At 41.6% G+C, this 21,962-nt stretch overlaps 1 protein-coding gene across 1 annotated transcript; it reads left to right on the top strand.

Annotated features, from left to right (window-relative positions):
- The first annotated feature begins 18,785 nt into the window (after positions 1 to 18,785).
- LOC127528324 (protein ZBED8-like) lies at positions 18,786 to 20,507 on the top strand. The gene has a single exon (XM_051928760.1). The coding sequence runs from the start codon at positions 18,786 to 18,788 to the stop codon at positions 20,505 to 20,507; it is 1,722 nt and encodes a 573-aa protein (XP_051784720.1).
- The last annotated feature ends 1,455 nt before the right edge of the window (positions 20,508 to 21,962 follow it).

The following is a 21,962-nucleotide window of genomic DNA, read 5'->3' as shown; positions in this document are numbered from 1 at the left end:
GTCTATAGCTGTCTTCAAAGAGTACAACTTGTGCCGGCACTATGAATCTTAACATAAGGAAAAATCTGATTGTCTAACAGAGCAAGTGAGGTCAGGGAAAATCTCAAAAAATAGAATGACAATTCAGCAGAATGCATTTTTAAGAGAAAAACAAATGAATACTTTGTCTTTTCATGCCAGTTTTGAAGTAGCCAAGCTAATATGTACCAGTGATAGACCGTTCACAGATTGAGAGATTGTGAAAGAATGTTTGGTTTCTATTGATAAGGAGATGAACGTGCTATTTTTCTTTGGCACTTGATGAAAGCAATGATGTTTATGACATGGCACAGCTTTTGATTTTATTTGGGGAACTAATGAGCCATTCGAAATCACAGAAGAGCTTGCTGTACTGCAGACCATCTATGGCATGACAGTGGGAGAGAACATTTATGAGAAATTCCAACAAACTATTAATAAATTGGTGCTCAGCATGGTGGGTTCTGCGAGAGGAGTGGTCGCACACATTAACAGAGAGATGGATGAATGCAGTCACACGCATCTGATTGCAATACATTGCCTGGTCCAGTGCAAGCACTGTGCTCCAAATCAGTTCAGAAGGATTCTCATAAAAGTTGTGATGTCTTGTGTCAACTTAATTTGAGAAAATGCACTCAACCATAGTCAATTTCTGAATTTTTTTGTCAGAGATGAATACTGCATATAGAGATGCTCTGTACCACATATAGGTGCATTGGCTAAGCCGGGGGTGAGTTCCGAAATCAACACATCTCATAAATCAACACATTTCTACAGTCGTAAAACAAAGTGGTTCCAAAGCTTAGTGATCAAGCATGGAAATGGCACCTTGCTTTATAATAGAGCTACTATATGGTCTTAACAAGCAGCTTTCAAGGGTAGTGACATGCATTCACATGTCATAGCATCTGAAGTAAAATTGAGCCTCCTTCTTAAACAAGTAAGAGAGGAAAATTTGTGCCATCTTCTCAATACTCAAACACGATCAGCTGAAAAACCACCAGTTGCATTCCCAATTGACATATGTGTAGAAGCCTTGGAAATGTTGCAAAATGAGTTCCACAAACGATTTTGAGAGATCATGTACATGCACACGAGATGTGATTGTTTCAGAGTCCTTTTGCTACAGACATTGACGTTGTTGATGCCATTTACCAGGTGGAACTGGCTGAACTGAAAAACTGTGACAATCTGAATGACACATTCAAGTCTTTTTCTTCTTTCGGCTGCTCCCGTTAGAGGTTTCCACAGCGGATCATCTTGTTCCATATCTTCCTTTCCTCTACATCTTGCTCTGTCACACCTATCACCTGCATGTCCTCTCTCACCACATCCATAAACCTTCTCTTAGGCCTTCCTCTTTTTCTCTTGCAAGGCAGCTCTATCTTTAACATCCTTCTCTTAATATACCCAGTATCTCTCCTCTGCACATGTCCAAACCAACGCAATCTTGCCTCTCTGACTTTGTCTCCCAACTGTCCAACCTGAGCCGACCCTCTAATGTACTCACTTCTAATCCTGTCCATCCTTGTTACGCCCAGTGCAAATCTTTGCATCTTTAACTCTTCCACCTCCAGCTCTGTGTCCTGCTTTCTGCAGCCTAATTTATTTATATTCCTCTCTCTGATCTGAGACTTACCCTAATCTTAAAAAAAATGCACTGAAAATGGCAACCATCTTTGGAAGCACCTACATTTGTGAGCAGACCTTTTCCAGATTAAAACACATCAAATCTCTGACCAGATCCAGACTCACTGATGCAGACCTGCATCACCTATTTCGATTGGCAGTGACAAACATGGACCCTGATACAGACTTCCTTCTCAGCCAAAAACAGACTCATAGTTCACATTGATTAAGTTAAGTACTAAGATTATGTCCTGCTGAGGTTACAGGCTATATTGTAATTTCATTACATTTAAAAGAACTTGTTTATTTCATTAAAAACATTTTGTCTCTCGAATGTATATAGATTTACGGCATTATGCCCATATATTTTGTATTTCACCCCCACATAGTTTGAAGGACAGTAAGCTCGCCCCTTCATTAAAATTTGAGGACCCTTGCTTTAATATAAAGAAGAATATCATGTTTAAACTATGCTATTAAAACAGATTCCGCAGTTAGTACAGAATGTGATTTGAAATAATCAGAGAGGCACTGCTCCATTGCTCTCATTATTTTAAACAAGGCTTAAGATTAACAATTTTAGGACTCTTGCTCCTACTGCAGTGGCTAATGTGGCAATGCAGAATTTTAGAACATTAAGCCATCAGAACACTTATGATGAGCAAAGACCATTCAGTCTAATGTCGTTTATGAACCTCTATTCACCCATCTCTTACTAAAGAAACATCAAATTTAGTTTTGAGAAAGCTCACTGTTCTACTGAATACCATAATGAATGGTATCTTTTTCCATGTAATCTGGTTCTTTCTGTTAATAAAAACTTTCAAATGTTATTATGAAATTTCCCCTTAACTAGTTTCCACCTGTTCATGTTGAAGAACTGATTTCAAAGTAACAACCAGGATCCACCATACCAATTCTCTAGAAAAGTTTGAAAATTTTCCTGATGTTTCAATTTGATGAAGCTAAAAAGTGTTCAACTCCTTCAGCTATTCTTCACAACTGATACTTAGAATCAGTCTAGTCTTTCTCTTTTGCTCTACCTCTAAGTGCTGCTATTTCCTTTTCGTAATATAGAGACTAAAACTGATCACAGTACTCCAAATGAGGCCTCACAAGTGCAATACATACCTTAAGCATAATGTCTGTTTAACTTTAACTCTACAAGGTGTAGAAATAAATAATAAGATATATTGGAAAGTGTTAGGGCACAGATGACCCCATGAAATTGATGAAAAAATACAAAAAATTAGCACAGCTGGAACACTTACAGTATATGAAGCATCTTTCAGATGAGTATCTTCTATTGACTGCTTCCTGATGGCAGTGGAGCAGTGAGCAAGCGGAAGGGGCAGGTGCAGGAAGTGACATTAGAAGTATTTTAGTCGTCAATCTTTTGATCTGCATAGGGAGAAATAGGAGAAGCAGTTAGATACAATGTCACCCTGTGCCTCAGAATGAATTATGTGTGCCTCAGAGTAAAATTACAATCGGATGAGCTCTGAAGTTGTCCCCCAAGTGCATGTGTGTGACAGTGTATAACTTATCACCCTATTAAACTCCTTAAGTGCCCCTGATCCCTGTGGACAATGGTAAGTCCTAAGCTCCTTCTCCATCCATTGTCTCCCGCTTATCCGAGGTCGGGTCGCGGGGGCAGCAGCTTGAGCAGAGATGCCCAGACTTCCCTCTCCCTGGCCACTTCTTCTAGCTCTTCCGGGGGAATCCCAAGGCGTTCCCAGGCCAGCCGAGAGACATAGTCCCTCCAGCGTGTCCTGGGTCTTCCCCGGGGCCTCCTCCCGGTTAGACGTGCCCGGAACACCTCACTAGGGAGGCGTCCAGGAGGCATCCTGATCAGATGCCCGAGCCACCTCATCTGACTCCTCTCGATGCGGAGGAGCAGTGGCTCTACTCTGAGCCCCTCCCGGATGACTGAGCTTCTCACCCTGTTTTTAAGGGAAAGCCCAGACACCCTGCGGAGGAAACTCATTTCAGCCGCTTGTATTCGCGATCTCGTTCTTTCGGTCACTACCCATAGCTCATGACCATAGGTGAGGGTAGGAACATAGATCGACTGGTAAATTGAGAGCTTCGCCTTGCGGCTCAGCTCCTTTTTCACCACGACAGACCGATGCAGCGCCCGCATTACTGCGGATGCCGCACCGATCCGCCTGTCGATCTCACGCTCCATTCTTCCCTCACTCGTGAACAAGACCCCGAGATACTTGAACTCCTCCACTTGGGGCAGGATCTTGCCACCAACCCTGAGAGGGCACTCCACCCTTTTCCGGCTGAGGACCATGGTCTCGAATTTGGAGGTGCTGATTCTCATCCCAGCCGCTTCACACTCGGCTGCGAACCGATCCAGAGAGAGCTGAAGATCACGGCCTGATGAAGCAAACAGGACAACATCATCTGCAAAAAGCAGTGACTCAATCCTGAGCCCACCAAACCGGACCCCCTCAACGCCCTGGCTGCGCCTAGAAATTCTGTCCATAAAAGTTATGAACAGAATCGGTGACAAAGGGCAGCCCTGGCGGAGTCCAACTCTCACTGGAAACGGGTTCGACTTACTGCGGACCAAGCTCTGGCACCGATCGTACAGGGACCGAACAGCCCTTATCAGGGGGGCCGGTACCCCATACTCTCGGAGTACCCCCCACAGGATTCCCCGAGGGACACGGTTGAATGCCTTTTCCAAGTCCACAAAACACATGTAGACTGGTTGGGCAAACTCCCATGCACCCTCCAGGACCCTGCTAAGGGTATAGAGCTGGTCCACTGTTCCGCGACCAGGACGAAAACCACACTGTTCCTCCTGAATCCGAGGCTCGACTATCTGACGGACCCTCCTCTCCAGGACCCCTGAATAGACTTTTCCAGGGAGGCTGAGGAGTGTGATCCCTCTGTAGTTGGAACACACCCTCCGATCCCCCTTCTTAAAGAGGGGGACCACCACCCCGGTCTGCCAATCCAGAGGCACTGTCCCTGATGTCCATGCGATGTTGCAGAGGCGTGTCAACCAAGACAGTCCTACAACATCCAGAGCCTTGAGGAACTCCGGGCGTATCTCATCCACCCCCGGGGCCCTGCCACCAAGGAGTTTTTTGACCACCTCGGTGACCTCAGTCCCAGAGATGGGGGAGCCCACCTCTGAGTCCCCAGGCTCTGCTTCCTCATTGGAAGGCATGTTAATGGGATTGAGGAGGTCTTCGAAGTACTCCCCCCACCGACCCACAACGTCCCGAGTCGAGGTCAGCAGTGCACCATCCCCACCATATACAGTGTTGACACTGCACTGCTTCCCCTTCCCGAGACGCCTCTCCTTTAACCGCCATCTTATCGTGGTGGAGGGGTTTGCGTGTCCCAATGATCCTAGGAGCTCTGTTGTCCGGGGCTTTATGCCCCTGGTAGGGCCACCCAAGGCAAACTAGTCCTAGGTGAGGGATGAGACAAAGAGCGGTTAAACAAACCTCCTATGATGAAAAACAATTTTGGACGGCGTTTTCCCTTGCCCGGACGCGGGTCACCGGGGTCCCACTCTGGAGCCAGGCCTGGAGGTGGGGCTCGATGGCGAGCGCCTGGTGGCCAGGCCTGCACCCATGGGGCTCGGCCGGGCACAGCCCGAAGAGGCAACGTGGGTCCCCCTTCCCATGGGCTCACCATCTATGGGAGGGGCCAAGGAGGTCGGGTGCAGTGTGAGTTGGGTGGTGGCCGAGGGCGGGGACCTTGGCAGTCCGATCCTCGGCTACAGAAGCTGGCTCTTGGGACGTGGAATGTCACCTCTCTGAAGGGGAAGGAGCCTGAGCTAGTGCGCGAAGTTGAGAGGTTCCGGCTAGATATAGTCGGACTCACCTCGACGCACAGCTTGGACTCTGGAACCAATCTCCTTGAGAGGGGCTGGACTCTGTACCACTCTGGAGTTGCCCCCGGTGAGAGGCGCCGAGCGGTTGTGGGTATACTTATTGGCCCCCGACTTGGAGCCTGTACATTGGGGTTTACCCCGGTGGACGAGAGGGTAGCCTCCCTTCGCCTTCGGTCGAGTGGGGGGACGGGTCCTAACTGTTGTTTGTGCGTATGCACCGAACAGCAGTTCGGAGTACCCACCCTTTTTGGAGTCCCTGGAGGGGGTGCTAGAGGGCATACCTTCTGGGGACTCCCTTGTACTGCTGGGAGACTTCAATGCTCACGTGGGCAATGACAGTGAGACCTGGAAGGGCGTGATTGGGAGGAATGGCCTCCCCGATCTGAACCCGAGCAGTGTTTTGTTATTGGACTTCTGTGCTCGTCACGGATTGTCCATAACGAACACCATGTTCAAGCATAGGGGTGTTCATATGTGCACTTGGCACCAGGACACCCTAGGCCTCAGTTCGATGATCGACTTTGTGGTCGTGTCGTCGGACTTGCGGCCACATGTCTTGGACACTCGGGTGAAGAGAGGGGTGGAGCTGTCAACTGATCACCACCTGGTGGTGAGTTGGCTTCGATGGTGGGGGAGGATGCCGGTCAGACGTGGTAGGCCCAAACGTGTTGTGAGGGTCTGCTGGGAACGTTTGGCAGAGCCCCGTGTCAGAAGTAGCTTCAACTCCCACCTCCGGCAGAACTTCGACCACATCCCGAGGGAAGTGGGGGACATTGAGTCCGAATGGGCCATGTTCCGTGCCTATATTGTTGAGGCAGCTGACCGGAGCTGTGGCCGTAAGGTGGTCGGTGCCTGTCGTGGCGGCAATCCCCGAACCCGTTGGTGGACACCGGCGGTGAAGGATGCCGTCAAGCTGAAGAAGGAGTCCTACAGGATCCTTTTGTCTTGTGGAACTCTGGAGGCAGCTGATAGGTACCGGCAGGCCAAGCGGAATGCGGCTTTGGTGGTTGCTGAGGCAAAAACTCGGGCATGGGAGGAGTTTGGGGAGGCCATGGAGAACGACTTTCAGCCGGCTTTGAGGAGATTCTGGTCCACCATCCGGCGTCTCGGGAAGGGGAAGCCGTGCAGTGTCAACACTGTATATGGTGGGGATGGTGCACTGCTGACCTCGACTCGGGACGTTGTGGGTCGGTGGGGGGAGTACTTCGAAGACCTCCTCAATCCCATTAACATGCCTTGCAATGAGGAAGCAGAGCCTGGGGACTCAGAGGTGGGCTCCCCCATCTCTGGGACTGAGGTCACCGAGGTGGTCAAAAAACTCCTTGGTGGCACGGCCCCGGGGGTGGATGAGATACGCCCACTTTAATATCCTACATGTTAATACTTTTCATTTACTTCATCTACCAAAAGTCTGCCCACGTTGGAACTCTGTTCAAGTTAGTTTGTAATGATGTAGCTGGTACCAGGTTGTCTGCTATTCTACTTAGTTTAATTATCATTCTCAAATTTAACTTTTAAAATGTTTTAGTGAGCAGTGGCCTAAAATTTCATAAAAACAAACTGTCACTTATACCAATACGACTAAAAAAACTGACATAATCCAGGAGCTATTTCTAGAATGGCTTTGATTTGGATATTCCTGCTAACTCAAATGCTGTTACTTTAAACAAAGAAGGCATATTAAGCACGATCTAGTATACAGACTATTCCTACTAGCTAATACTCAATAAATTTTGCATATTAAGCTCCTACCTATTTCATACTTAATCATAGCAGATACATTCCTGCCAGTTGTGTCTTTTTGGATTGCTACCAAGTGACGTTGCCATTTAACTATTCTCACCTTAGCTCCATTTTCTGCTGCAAGTAATGCCTTAATTGGATATCATTTGACAATGCTTCTGGCTTCCAATAATGGTGATCAGGAGCACCTTTTCTGTTACTCCCAGGCAGTAAATAATCAATTTTGTAAAGGTAGGTACCAAACTTATAAATCATCTCCCCGAAGTTCTTCAACTTGCATGTTTCAATTACAGATTAGATTAATGAAGGAAGACCAATGGAAATAGTAATCACAAGATTTTTCTTTATATTGCATTCATACTCTGTGTATGCAGTGTCACACATGCACGTCTGTGGATCACCCCTAGGGCTCATCTGAAGCAGGTATTACTACCGTATCCTTTCTTCTTCCCTATGCAGTACCTGAGAAGGTGCCCATTGAGGTCAACTGACTCTGTTCTTTCTGGTTTCCCACCTATAATCCCCACAGCTGCCAGAAGGAGGCAGTCAGTTGTGAACCGACTGCACCATAGGACAGAGCTCCTTACATACTGAGAAAGAGAAACAAATCTCATTATTCTAGTTTGGCAGCTATTCTATTTTGCTTTTTTTTCTTTTGTTATTTGTACTGGCATGCACAGCGACCCTTTTCATTATATTTTCTTGTACTGAACTAAATGGGGATGACCAGGTTGGCTTGGCAGCATTTATCAGTGGGACCACAGCATTTTTGCACCACTTCAGCTTGAAGATTATTTCACATTAAAAACTACAGACGTTTTTTACTTCTTTACTCCTCAAACTCAACATGCTTGATATTGGTTTGCTAGTATGTCCAACATTCCAATGTCAACTCAAAAAAGAGAAGCTTCCTTCCTTCAGAAAAAAGTTGCAATAAAATTAATTTCCTTCTTTGCTCTGTTGTCATAAACATATCTTTGAAATGTGAAAATGTTTTGTGAAATCGGGAGATTCCCTGACTATCTATAGAGTTTAAAGAACATTTAGTAAGCTTCCAGGCCTTTGTTGTCTTGAGGAAAAAGTAACAGATTCAAGACAAAAATCAACCAGTCTATCACAGGGTGCACTCACACACCCATACTCAGTCACACCAGGATCAACTGGGAGTCACCTTAACACTATACCAGCGTGCATATATCTCACTTTGAATAAAGTCCAAATGCTGTGAAAACATAAATCAGCTTATTTCTCTAGAATACCAAATTATTGTCCTGTTTAAAATTATGATTATGAACTTGGATGTGTTTTCCAATAAAGCACAGCATGGTTCATAATAGATATTGCTCCCTAGAAGAATGGTGGGGCTACATGCCATATTTGCTGTGTTTTATTTTCTGAGACACACAGTTTCCTTGGCAGGGAACATTTCAGTTTCCCAGCCCACTTCACATATTAGAAAGATTATTATTTTAAATAATAGTCTAACACTAATTGATGCAACATTTTAAATGTATGTTTCTACCTTCAGTTTATTTAGACACTGTTGTAAAAATTAAAATGAAATCAATAAACAAAAATACAATGATGTACATTTTCTCTTATTGTCTAATAATGTAGAATGATCTGAAGGAGGCAAAGATCTAATGCTTCATTTCAAAATAAATCTTTTAAAAAGCCTAATTAAGTCTCTGTAATGCATTATTTTATACCTCACAACAACACCTAATGAGGAGACTAGTGCAATCTGTGTCTAATTAAAGTCTCCCCTTGCTGCTGCTTAAACGTCCCATTTTATCATGGGTTGTCATTGCACAAAAGTTTTTGTAATATCTTGCCTGCCACCCAGCAGCAGTTTCATATTCCCTGAGGTATTTAGGTCAGTCCACTTCTCTCATCCTCATTCATCCTATGAACTTGCTTGAGTGGTTTAGGGCACTGTGGGATACATTGTAAGTACTCTAGTGGGATTTGGAATTGAGGCCAAACCTATATTTTCACTTCTAAATTGGATAATAAAACACATTTAGAGCCCATAGTGACTTTGCTTTATATTATCTTACTGTAATGTCAAAATATTGTTTTGGTTTAATTATCATTAATTGCAAAAATAAACTTACATTTCTCTTTTTAACTACAGGCTAAAGCTGATCCCTGTGTCAAAAAGGATGATGTAATTGAAACAAAAGAAGAACTTTAAGCTCAGAGTGGAGCATTTACTTGCCATCAAATGAGAACTAAAACTGTATTTCTGTTTTGAATTCTTGATTAGGACGGTATCTATTTTTAGCGTAATAAACAAATACACAAAATTATAAAGTGTTCATTTCTAATTGTAAGCAAATGTGTGATCACTTGATTAACCTGACTGTGCTCCAGGTGTAACATGTATGCAATGAATTATGCTAAAGCTTTAAGGTGTAATGCACCTTAGGGTGCAGCTCAGTTTAGATAGTCTGAATGTAAAATAAAGTTGCTTTTACAAGCAGTATCTTTTCCTGTCTTCTTTAAACAAAAGAAGCCATGAATAATTAATTTAAAAAAGTCAACCTGGGTGTGATATGTAGTTGAACATTTAATTAACTAGTTACTAGTTATCTGTGAGGAAGCAACAAACGGATACAATCAAAGTGGAGCATATGATATTATTTATCTTGACTTTCAGAAAGTATTTCATAAGGTGCTACATGAGAGGTTGGGCAATACATTTTAAGAAGTGGGAGTTCAGGGTGTTGTTTGGAGATGGATGCAAAATTGGATAAGACACAAGAAGCAGAGGGTTATGGTGCAAGGAACCCTATCAGAATTGGATGTTAAGAGAGTGTTGTTCCACAGGAGTCAGTGCTAGGACCGCTGCTATTTTTAATATATACTGTATACACCAGTAATGGCGTACTGCATGATAATGCGCAGTGAATATACTTGACTTGAGCATTCATAGTTTTCATACTTTTTCTCTGTACGTTTAGCATTCATCAGAGGTTGATGCGCTTGCTACTTCTTGACCAGCTCTTCTATTCTCCAGACTAGTGGCCCATTTCCGCTCTTCTTTTGTTGGTATCTTTTCACGTTAAAACTGATTAAATCAGTGTTTGTGTTTTAATTACTTAGTACGTTTTCCTTAATTTTTTACTTAAGCTGGCACTTAAGTTTTCAAATGGCCTCAAAAATGATTTAAGATATGAAGAGGTAGAGGAAGTGACGGCGAAGGTGGTAGGGAGTGAGAACGGCGCCCATATGCATGCGCCACTTGGCCGCCCTGTTGGACACTGCCAAGAGTAGATTCTACAATAAAATATATTTAAAATAATAAGAGGAATAACCTTGGAGGTCAATCATCACCCCGATAGCGGATAGTAGAGGTCACATAGTATATGTGTACCAAATTTCAGGTCAATAGGTCAAACGGTTTGCGAGCTACAGGTGATTTAATATCCTGGACAGAGAAACGGACAGCCATGGTAGCGTATTATATAAACAGACAAGGTAGTCGTGCCCGTCAAGGACGGGCTGCAGGCGACTTTTATCAGTGTTGCAGGGTAAAAGTCATTAAGTGCAAAATTATTTGTACCATGATTAAATTTAGTAATAAAATGTTTTTTGTTATTTGTGCCACATGACGAATCGGGATTCGAACCCAGGCGGACAGTAGGTGGTGTTAGGTCCTAACTTTGTTCCGGCATCCGGGATCGAACCACCGACCAAGGGTAGTGTGCACTCTACCACCTGAGCTGTATGGATCTTAGTTCCAAGGCAATAATAAACATAATGAAAGTTGTTTCTAGTTTAAGTCATGTATGAAAGTGTTACATGCCATAAAATGAACGACTTATCTGTATCAAAATAAAATTATGAATCATTAACACAATCAATGCATACTTAACGAATACGAAAACTATGTTTATTCAAGTATTTAAGTGGATATCCCTGGGTACACTACATTATTGATGTAAAGACCATCTTGATCCTCGTGGCAATCTTTTCAAACTAAGAGCTTGATCTTCTTTCTTGAAGTTGCTCGAGATAAGGCAACATAAAGTGTTTCTTCGAAGTTGAGGTTGAATTTCAGACGCATTTGCTCGACTTTCTCGAGTTGGAATGCGATGTTGTTGACGACTTGAATTTGCATCTTCCTCATTTTCATGAAGTCTATTTTCTCGTAGTCTTTGTCGCTCTTGCTCTCTTCTTTCGACAATTTCACGTTCAGTTAAATTTAAACGATCCTCTCGTTGTCGTAAACGTTCTTGTTCTCTTCTCTCAACAATTTCAACTTGAGTTGCGTTTGACCGATTTTCTTGTTGTCATTGCCATTCATGTTCACGTCATTGAGCAACTTCAATTTCAGTGGCAGTAGAACTTTTTGTTGCAATCGCAGACGCTCAATTTCGTGAACCAATTGTGTTTTTTCTTCCGTGCGGTTGCTTCTGTAAGCTGCAACTCGTTGGCGTTCATTTTGTCTCTGCTGCGATATTTGAACACAAATAACAAAAAACATTTTATTACTAAATTTAATCATGGTACAAATAATTTTGCACTTAATGACTTTTACCCTGCAACACTGATAAAAGTCGCCTGCAGCCCGTCCTTGACGGGCACGACTACCTTGTCGTACTGCACGTCACTGTTTATTCCACAGTTTTTGTTCTTCAGTAAAAATTCTTTTTGGTTTCTTTGTTCTTGGCAATTCTTGAGGTGTAGTTTGAGCACTTGAAATATCCAAAATCTTATTTCTTTTTGCATTTTCATCTTCTTCAGTCGAGTGACTTCCTTCAGCTTTTCTTTTAATCCGATAGGTCACTCGCTTCCCAGTGCTTCGTTCAGCCAATCAAAACACTGATGTAAACGTACCAACCAACCAACCAACAGACAGACATGCTGAAATATATATATAGATGTTTTGGATAGCAGTATAAGTAACAAGTTGGTTAACTTTGCAGATGATACCAACCTCAGTGGATTGGCAGATACTTCAAAATCTGTTGAATCATTACAGAGGGACTTGGATAGATTCGTGGCAGTTGAAATTTAAGGTTAATAAATCTAAAGAATTACTTGTAGGTAGTAAAAATGTTAGGTTTGAATAAACAAAGAGAGGTCTGAAAATCAAAACTACACCTTATGAGAAGGATTTAGGGGTTACAGGGGGCTCGTTACTATCAACTGCCAGGCAGTATTCAGAAGTCGTTAAGAAAGCTAACAGAATGTTAGGTTATATAGCACAATGTTATTTCCTCTAGGGGTTGCTAGCTCCCTAGTTGGAATGAGTTATTTTGTAATTGCAGCGTTTTAAGTAACCCAAATCTATATAGATATAACATTAAAAGGCAATACCTCTCCCATAGTGATATGGCGGTAAGAAATCACATAAGAGAAAATAATTTAGCTTTCTTTAATGACGATTTACAGGGCATTACAGACAAAGGAAGCCATAGCAAGACAATTACCATGGTGGGATCTTGATGTATACAGTCTGCCATTTTTCATCACTGCGCTGGAAGGATTCTCAGGGCGGAGGCTTCGAGGTGTTTGGCTGCTGTCCAAGTCTTTTATACTGTTTTCTCCACGTGCAGGCCCTTACTTAGGTTCCAAACAAGGCAAGGAGAGGATTCAATTTCATCTCTAACATACAGAAATAGTACAATGTCCATTTTTGTAGTTGTCAACCTTCTCTCTTCAAATGCTTGCCTAGCAGTTCTAAATGCTGAGAGCCACTGTGTGCTAACTTTGGCCTGGCCTGTACATGTGAGTGGATTTATAAAATAATTTTTGTACACAGCACATTAAACATTAAACTTATATTCTGATTACAGATGTGTAGAGTACAAATCCAAGGAGGTTATGCTCAAGCTGTATAACCCACTGGTGAGGCCTCATCTGGAGTACTGTGTGCAGTTTTGGTCTCAGCCTACAAATAGGACATAGCAGCATTGGAAAAAGTCCAGAGAAGAGTGAATAGGCAGATTCCAGGGCTACAGGGGATGAATTATGAGGAAAGATTTAAAAACCTGAGGTTTTTCAGTTTAACCAAAAGAAGATTAAGAGGAGACATGATTGAAGCATTACAAATTATGAAGGGAATTAGTACAGTGGTTCAAGACCGTTATTTTAAAATGAGTTCATCAAGAACATGGGGACACAGTTGGAAACTTGTTAAGCGTAAATTTCATAAAAACATTAGGAAGTTTTTCCTCACACACACTCATGAATTAAGTTGCCAAGTACTATGGTAGGCAGACAACAGGACTTTGAGGACAACTAGACTAGATGTTATTATAGAAGAATTAAGTGGATAGAACTGGTAAGCTTTGTTGGGCTGAATGGTCTGTTGTCATTTAGATAGTTCAGTATACTGTATTAGGGCATTACAAAATTAGAACATTGTAATTTTTGAGATGAGATGCAGTATTAAGCTGGCTCTCCTAGACACTATCAAAGTAGGTACATACACATACTGTATAATGGCCGACCCCTTACCCAGACCGGCCACTACACTACCAAGACCATAACTTGGAATACCTGAGGTTTCTTGCTCTAATAACAAGCCATACTCCTTACAAGATGTCTTATTTTCCCGACAAAACAACCAGAGACAGTAAACGGATATGTCAAATTAAACACAGATATATTGTAAAATGAAAGACAGACAAACATTCAATAATAAATAAATACAGTATGTATATGGGTGCGCAAATGACCACTTATCCCCAAAACACCAGTGACTAATTAAAATATATAGTAACACAAATATTTACAATAATTCCTCGCTTGCCCCCAAACAATTAACATAAGCAACAAAACACAAATACAAACATAGATCTAAAAAACACGGCAGTTGAAAATGTGGTGAAAAAATGTGCCCCAAAATATAGTCCGGCAGTATAGAAACTGGTTGTGGTGTTATTGTGCTTCCTACCGAAAACAAAATGATCTCACCATAAATGTCCTGGCAATGGTTGGAATGACTTCAACCCCGGGGTTTCTCAGCTCTGGCTCTGGCTGTCGTAATGAATAATCGGTAGATGAAAAAGCAGGCAGTAGAATAAAGCAATGAATAGCAGTAATGAGTTTGTAGATGGATGGATAAATTGTCTTCTTTTCTTTTCTTTTCCTCTCTCTCCTGTTGCCTCTCGCTCCTCTTTTTTAAATGTAAAATGTCCCGGATGTACCTGGTGTGTAAACAGGTGATTTCCGCCCTGGGGTTGCAGTCTCTCTCCATCATCCTTTCCCTCTGCACTTACGGGGACAACATTCACTGACGCACACATAACCGACAGTAAACAGAATGATGAAAACAAAACGCACTCAGCACAAACATAGAATATACTATTACTATGTAGCCCCACTACAACTGTATATATGTGAGCAAGAGAGTTAAAACACTTCCAGATATTATTCTGGATTCTGACTTAGCTTTTAAATTTTTTTTTCTTTAACAAATGAAAATTATCCTATACTCCATGCATTTTAATATTCTGTACATCATGATTAAAATATCAACTAAATATAAACCTGAACAGCAAAGATTGTCAGCAATACTTTGTCAATATTAGAGTGAAATTGGCCCTTAAAGAGCATTTATATATTTAGCCATATATTCCTTACTATTTACAAATCTACCTAAAAAGTTCAAGAAAATAATATTTTAAATGTTACAAATCATAACCACTCAAAACATGTGATGTTAACAGGAGGCTATCGACAAGTAACAACTAGTATGTCCTGTAGGAGGGAAATGTGAACAAGGCAAGGTAAGCATGAACAATGTCTCAACAAATAATCATTTTTTATTTAATGAAATAAAACCAACTTCAAAATGCTGTAGAGTCTGATGTCATCACACTGAAAATTTCTGTGATATCTATATGGCAAGTGGAAACCCCACTACTAGCTCTACTAACTTCAGCGATGTGTTGGCACCAATACTACTATTGAGTGTACTAATGTACTACCTCTTCTTCGGCAAATGTCGAAGGATTGGCCAAAGTCACAGACTTGTCAGATATTCTCGAGCCACCAAATTAATCAGTTCTGAAATTTTAAACTTACATTATAGACAGTAGAACATGCAACTTTGTGACTCATTGGTACATTAGATACAATACATGGTTAGAATACACAATATAGAAAATATTCAGTTTTGGTATTTTGGTGATAACCTATTTGAGGACACTCATACAATAAGAGACTGGAAATGCACACATCTGGCATTTTCAAAACATGAGTCATGTGGTAACAAAAATAACATTACACTCACCTGAGACAAATTTAGACAAACCCTTTTTCAAAATCCTGGTACAAATACTGCTTCCAACCCTCAAAATCCTAACACAACAAAAAAGTCAAACAGGGTAGGAGTTTTAATAACTCATGATATAAGTTCATCAGCCAATTGAATATAGTAGTCTAGTATAATTTCAAATCAAAATTTTAAGCTCATTGGGTACTAGGCATTTATTTGTTAGACAATGGTATTTAACTTACCCACTTTATTTAACCATACATGATCATTTCTCCCAGAATCAGACACACCTTATCTGGAAATAACACAAGCAAGTAAATAGCTTTGACAGTAATAAACAACACATAAGGCACATAACTTTAGTGATGAAGTCACACTGCTTACCCTAAAAATGCACTGAACATGAAACATACATACTTTAAATAAACTTTGACTCAATTAATAAGGAGTTGTTGATTATCTGAACCTTCACATTTTCAGTATTATGGCTAGCTTTGAGTACATGCACTTGCAGCATAACACTAGCATTCTAGGTATAACCAAACAAACAAAGCAGGTAAAGGCATTTATACATACTAAAAGCCTGAAACTTACAAAGTACAAAATACCACAAAAGTACATGTATACAGTATAAAAGTAAACATTACAAAGTGCAAAATATTAACATTTTACCTTGTGCAGTGTCTTACGTTTTGATAAATTAATTGCAGAGGAATAATTTGTTCACATGTCTGGCATTTCTCTAAAGCCACTTCTTGAATCTAAAATTAAAATTTGACACTGGAGTTATTTAAAAAAATCACCACTACAGCACAGGAAATTGACGATGGTTATGATATTTATGTGACAATTACCATATCTGCATCAGCAGACTTTGAGAGTTAACAATTTTTGTTTTCCTAGATAAAGGTTTTATTTTATATTTGTAATGGTAACATGTGTAATTCTGTGTAAGTTATATTTATAATTAAGTCAATAATCTATAATTTATATAGATGATCAGTTGTGGCAGGTTACTGTCTTAAGTTTCAAGTTAGTAGTCACAAGGAAGGTCAACTTTATGATGGTGATGAATATCAGATAATTAGACTGAAATTATTCTTCCTGAAAGCATTAGGCTTTTATTCATGTTGCTGAAAAATAAATAAATTAATTAATAAATACATGCACACATTCATGCAGCGAAGGAGCAGTACAGGAGAAAGCTGGAGCAGAAGTTGCAGAACAGCATGAAGGAAGTGTGGGATGGGATGAAGATCACCACTGGCTGCAGCTCGAAGCAGGGTGCCACCATCGAGAGAGACGTGGAGAGAGCAAACCAGATGAATAACTTCTTTAACAGGTTTGACCACCCTAACCCACTCTCACCTCGGAGTACTGCAACCTCTATCCTACCTTCTGCTGATACCAGCATAGGAGAGAGTTTCACCTCACCCACAATTACAGCAGCCCAGGTAAGCAGAGAGCTGAAGAGACTTCGTGCCAGCAAAGCAGTGGGTCCAGATGGAGTATCGCCACGACTGCTGAAGGCCTGTGCGCTGGAGCTGGGGAGTCCTCTACAGCGCATCTTCAGCCTGAGCCTGGAACAGGGGAGAGTCCCGAGGCTTTGGAAAACATCTTGCATCACCCCAGTCCCAAAGGTATATGGTCCTAGTGAGCTGAATGACTTCTGGCCTGTCGCTCTGACGTCACATGTGATGAAGACCATCGAGCGGCTGCTGCTTCACCACCTGAGGTCACAGGTCCGCCACGCCCTCGACCCTCTGCAGTTCGCATACCAGGAGAAGGTGGGAGCGGAGGATGCCATCATCTATATGTTACACCGATCCCTCTCCCACTTGGACAGAGGCAGTGGTGCTGTAAGAATTATGTTTCTGGACTTCTCTAGCGCCTTCAACACCATCCAACCTCTGCTCCTTAGGGACAAGCTGACAGAGATGGGAGTAGATTCATACCTGGTGGCATGGATCGTGGACTATCTTACAGACAGACCTCAGTATGTGCGTCTCGGGAACTGCAGGTCTGACATTGTGGTCAGCAACACAGGAGCGCTGCAGGGGACTGTACTTTCTCTGGTCCTGTTCAGCCTATATACATCGGACTTCCAATACAACTCGGAGTCCTGCCACGTGCAAAAGTTCGCTGACGACACTGCTATCGTGGGCTGCATCAGGAGTGGGCAGGAGGAGGAGTATAGGAACCTAATCAAGGACTTTGTTAAATGGTGCAATTCAAACAACCTACACCTGAACACCAGCAAAACCAAGGAGCTGGTGCTGGATTTTAGGAGACCCAGGCCCCTCCTGGACCCCATGATCATTAGAGGTGACTGTGTGCAGAGGGTGCAGACCTATAAATACCTGGGAGTGCAGCTGGATGATAAATTGGACTGGACTGCCAATACTGATGCTCTGTGCAAGAGAGGATAGAGCCGATTATACTTCCTTAGAAGGCTGGCGTCCTTCAACATCTGCAATAAGATGGAGCAGATGTTCTATCAGACGGTTGTGGCGAGTGCCCTCTTCTATGCAGTGGTGTGCTGGGGAGGCAGCATAAAGAAGAGGGACACCTCACGCCTGGACAGACTGGTGAGGAAGGCAGGCTCTATTGTAGGCATGGAGCTGGACAGTTTGACATCTGTGGCAGAGCGACGGGCGCTCAGCAGGCTCCTATTAATCATGGAGAATCCACTGCATCTGCTAAACCAGTGCTTCCCGATTGGGGGTGCTGGCACCCCAAAGGGGTGCGAGCAACTGTTGCTGGGGGTGCCAGAATCCATCGAGGAAGAAAAATTAAAAACATTATTTGTGCAAAATCTTAATTTATGTATCCATTCCTAAATAATTAAATGGGCAGGCCATTTCGTATCAGTGCAATACGCTGCTTGTTAAAATGGATGACTTCCGCTCTTACGCGCACTGCGTGGGTATTATGAACTATCGTATCTGTTCAAGATCTATTTAAATTTTAAATATAAGTAAGTTTTATTTAGTCGACAGAAGTATCTTTGGTAGGAATGTAAGTTAAATTTAGTCATCATTGCATAAATTTTTCTTCACCATAGAAATTTAAAGACTAAATTCAACTTACATTCCTACCAAAGATATTTCTGTCGACTAAATAGATCCTACTTATATCCAAATAGAACTTGAAAAGATATATTTTTTTGAATCCGACCGCGCATTTTAGATCGACTTGACGCGCATTTCATCGAGCCCGCGTGCTATTGTGCTCTCGCCTGCCTGCCTCAATAAGTCACCGTCGCTTCGCTCTTACTTTTTTACCATTCATTTAATCATGGCTAGTCGCGAAAAAATTAGAAAATGGAAGGAGGATTACACTGAGTATGGCTTTACCAAAACAATTATTGATGGAGTAGACAGACTGCAGTGCGTGCTTTGCAATGCAATATTTTCCAATTCCAACTTGAAGCCATCAAAGCTCGGTGAACATGGTGGAAACACGAGAGAAGTGAATGATCTTAATTCCTTGAAGGCTAAAAGGGCATGCTATGACATTAAAGGAACACTTCTGAAGTTAGGGTTCACTCCTGTGGATAAGCCCCTGCTTCTGGCATCATTCAAAGTTGCATACGAAGTGGCAAAAATGAAAAAGCCGCACACTGTTTTAGAGACTCTTATCAAACAATGTGTTTTACATATAGTGAAGACTATCCTGGGTGCAGAGGCCGCACGGAAAGTTCAACAGATTCCTCTGTCAAACAATGTTATCCGCAGTAGGATTGATGACATTGGCGCTGATATTCTCGATCAAGTGGTTTCAAACATCAAAGCTTTCCCCGTCAAGATCTCAATTCAGTTAGATGAATCGACAGATGTCAATAATTGTAGCCAACTCATTGTTTTCATTCGTTATGTAAAGGGGAATGCCATCGAGGAAGAATTCCTGTTTTGCAAATCACTCGAAACAACGACAACCGCAAGGGATGTTTTCAATACGGTGAAAAGCTTTTTCAATACTAACGAGATTCCGTTGCAAATTATCGGATCTATTTGTACTGACAGTGCTCCTGTTATGTTAGGAAACCGATCTGGCTTTGTTACTCTTGTAAGAAATGAAGTACCAGAGGTGACGGTTACTCATTGTATCCTTCATCTCCAAGCTCTTGTGTCGAAGACCTTGCCGGTTACTTTGAAAAATGTAGTGGATTCGTGTGTTAAAATTATAAATTTTATTCGTGGAAGAGCTTTGAATCACAGGTTGTTCAACGCGTTTTGTAGTGAACTTAATGATGATGCTTCTATTCTCCTATTTCATACGGAGGTCAGATGGATTTTTAGAGGTCGAGTTTTGACAAGGTTTTTTCAGCTCAGAAAGGAAATCAAACAATTTCTACAAGAACAGAAATGTGACTTTCTGCATTCTTTCGAATTTCCTTATTTTACACCATTGTTGGCATACCTGGCAGATATTTTCCAACATCTCAATGATTTGAATTGTTCAATTCAGGGAAAAGAAATGAATATTGTGACCACCTGCGACAAGCTGCGTGCTTTCAGGAATAAGTTGTTGTTGTGGAGTTTACGTATCCAGAATAAGAATGTCGCTAATTTTCCTTTGCTGAACGAAGTCATTGTGGAGTGCAGCAGCTTAAATTTTAAAGACAGTATCAAAGAAGAAATCAGTCAGCACCTGGAAAGCCTGAAAGAGTCATTTGACGTTTATTTCTGCCTGGGAGATCTGGAAGAATCAGAAACCTGGATCGTCAACCCCTTTGCTTTCAAATTAGAAAAGATGAGAGATGAGGATGAAGACAAAGAACATTTAATTGAGATGCAAGCATGCCAAGCAATGAAGCTGCTTTACGAGTCCAGTTCACTCGAAACCTTTTGCTGCAATGTTCAAACTGGGTATTCAACTCTTGCAAAAAGAGCATTGAAAGTCCTTGTCCCATTTGCCACCACTTGGCTATGTGAATTGGGATTTTCATCTCTACTGTACATCAAGAATAAATATCGTAATGCACTGAACCCCGAAAATGACCTACGTATTTATTAACACATAAAGAACCACGTTTCGAAGAGATAATTACAAAGAAGAGGCAGGAGAAAATTAGAACCTAAACAACATAAAATTCTCAAACTATTTATTCCTTCTATAAATTTTTTTATAAAGAACATCGTTTCATACTTGTATTTTGTGTGGTTGAGGTGTGGAAGGCTGCTCTTTCCACCCTCTTGTTAGCTGTGAATAAAGTATCCATTATTCATAAAGCTTCAATTGGTGATCTGTTTTTCTGTGTTAACCTCATATTTTTCATACTTCTTCTCAAACCAAGGGGGTGCGAAATCGGCCTCGTCCGTCACAGGGGGTGCAAGGGTAAAATGAATCGGGAAGCGCTGCACTAAACAGTATCATCTCCAGACAGAGGAGCAGCTTCAGCAACAGACTGCTGTCAATGTCCTGCTCCACTGACAGACTGAGGAGATCGTTCCTCCCCCACACTATCCGAGTCTTCAGTTCCACACAGGGGTGGGGGGGATTGGGGGTAAACGTTAACATTATACAAAGTTATTGTCTGTTTTTACCTGCATTTTTATCACTCTTTAATTTAATATTGTTTTTTATCAGTATGGTCCTGCTGGGGTATGTGAATTTCCCCTTGGGATTAATAAAGTATCTGTCTATCTATCTATCTATAAGTAAAACTGTTTAGATCAAAATAAAGACAGAGGAAAACAATGGAACATACCATTAAACAATTACATTTGATCTATATCATTTACATTTAAAAGCATAAATGGTCTGTCAAATTTTAAATTACATCTATTACAAAAGTGAGTCTTACCAGAAATATCACCATTATGTTTGGCAGTTACCTCTTGTTCACAGCTACTTTTGTTGTCTAGGTTAGTCTGAAGTGTCCTTATCGTATATGCCACTACTTGTTTGAGACCACTTTCAGTTTAAAGAAATTTGACACTCTACCCATTGGCTGGTATTGGAATAGGGTGTAAAGATTTAAATCTAAAGCTCCTCAATATTTCAAACCCTCCTGCTGATTTTAGGGCTGGGTAACTTGCAAAGAGATGAATTATGAGATCTTCATAACTTTCATTTTTGTCTGGAAAAGTTATTCTTTTCTGACCAAGGCCACAATTTTGTAAAAGAAGACATTCTTCAGGACCAGGCACAGTGTTAATGCTTTTTATGCTAGACAGAAATAGTCTTTTGTCCAAATTTCAGTTGCATAAGTAATATTCTTTTTGATCTTGGGGTAATGTGTTCTTTATCTATGGTTGGAAAAGCTGGACAAGATTCCTTTGAATTTGGTCCTGTCTTGCAACAGTGGATTGTGCAAGCACAGTAGGAGCTGTTTGTTCTCTTTGTATTGTAGTTTAACAATCACTTGACTCTTCTGAACTTGTTGCTGATTAACTTTCTGATTCTCTTCTCAAAAATTCTAGAAAGTTCTGGCATTAACCAGGCAGCTTCAAACTTTGCTGGCTCATC

The sequence above is a fragment of the Erpetoichthys calabaricus genome, chromosome 6 (genome assembly GCF_900747795.2).
Source record: "Erpetoichthys calabaricus chromosome 6, fErpCal1.3, whole genome shotgun sequence".
Lineage (NCBI taxonomy): Eukaryota > Metazoa > Chordata > Cladistia > Polypteriformes > Polypteridae > Erpetoichthys > Erpetoichthys calabaricus.
The sequence above is the reverse complement of the archived record's forward strand: the minus strand, read 5'-3'. Positions and strand labels throughout refer to the sequence as shown.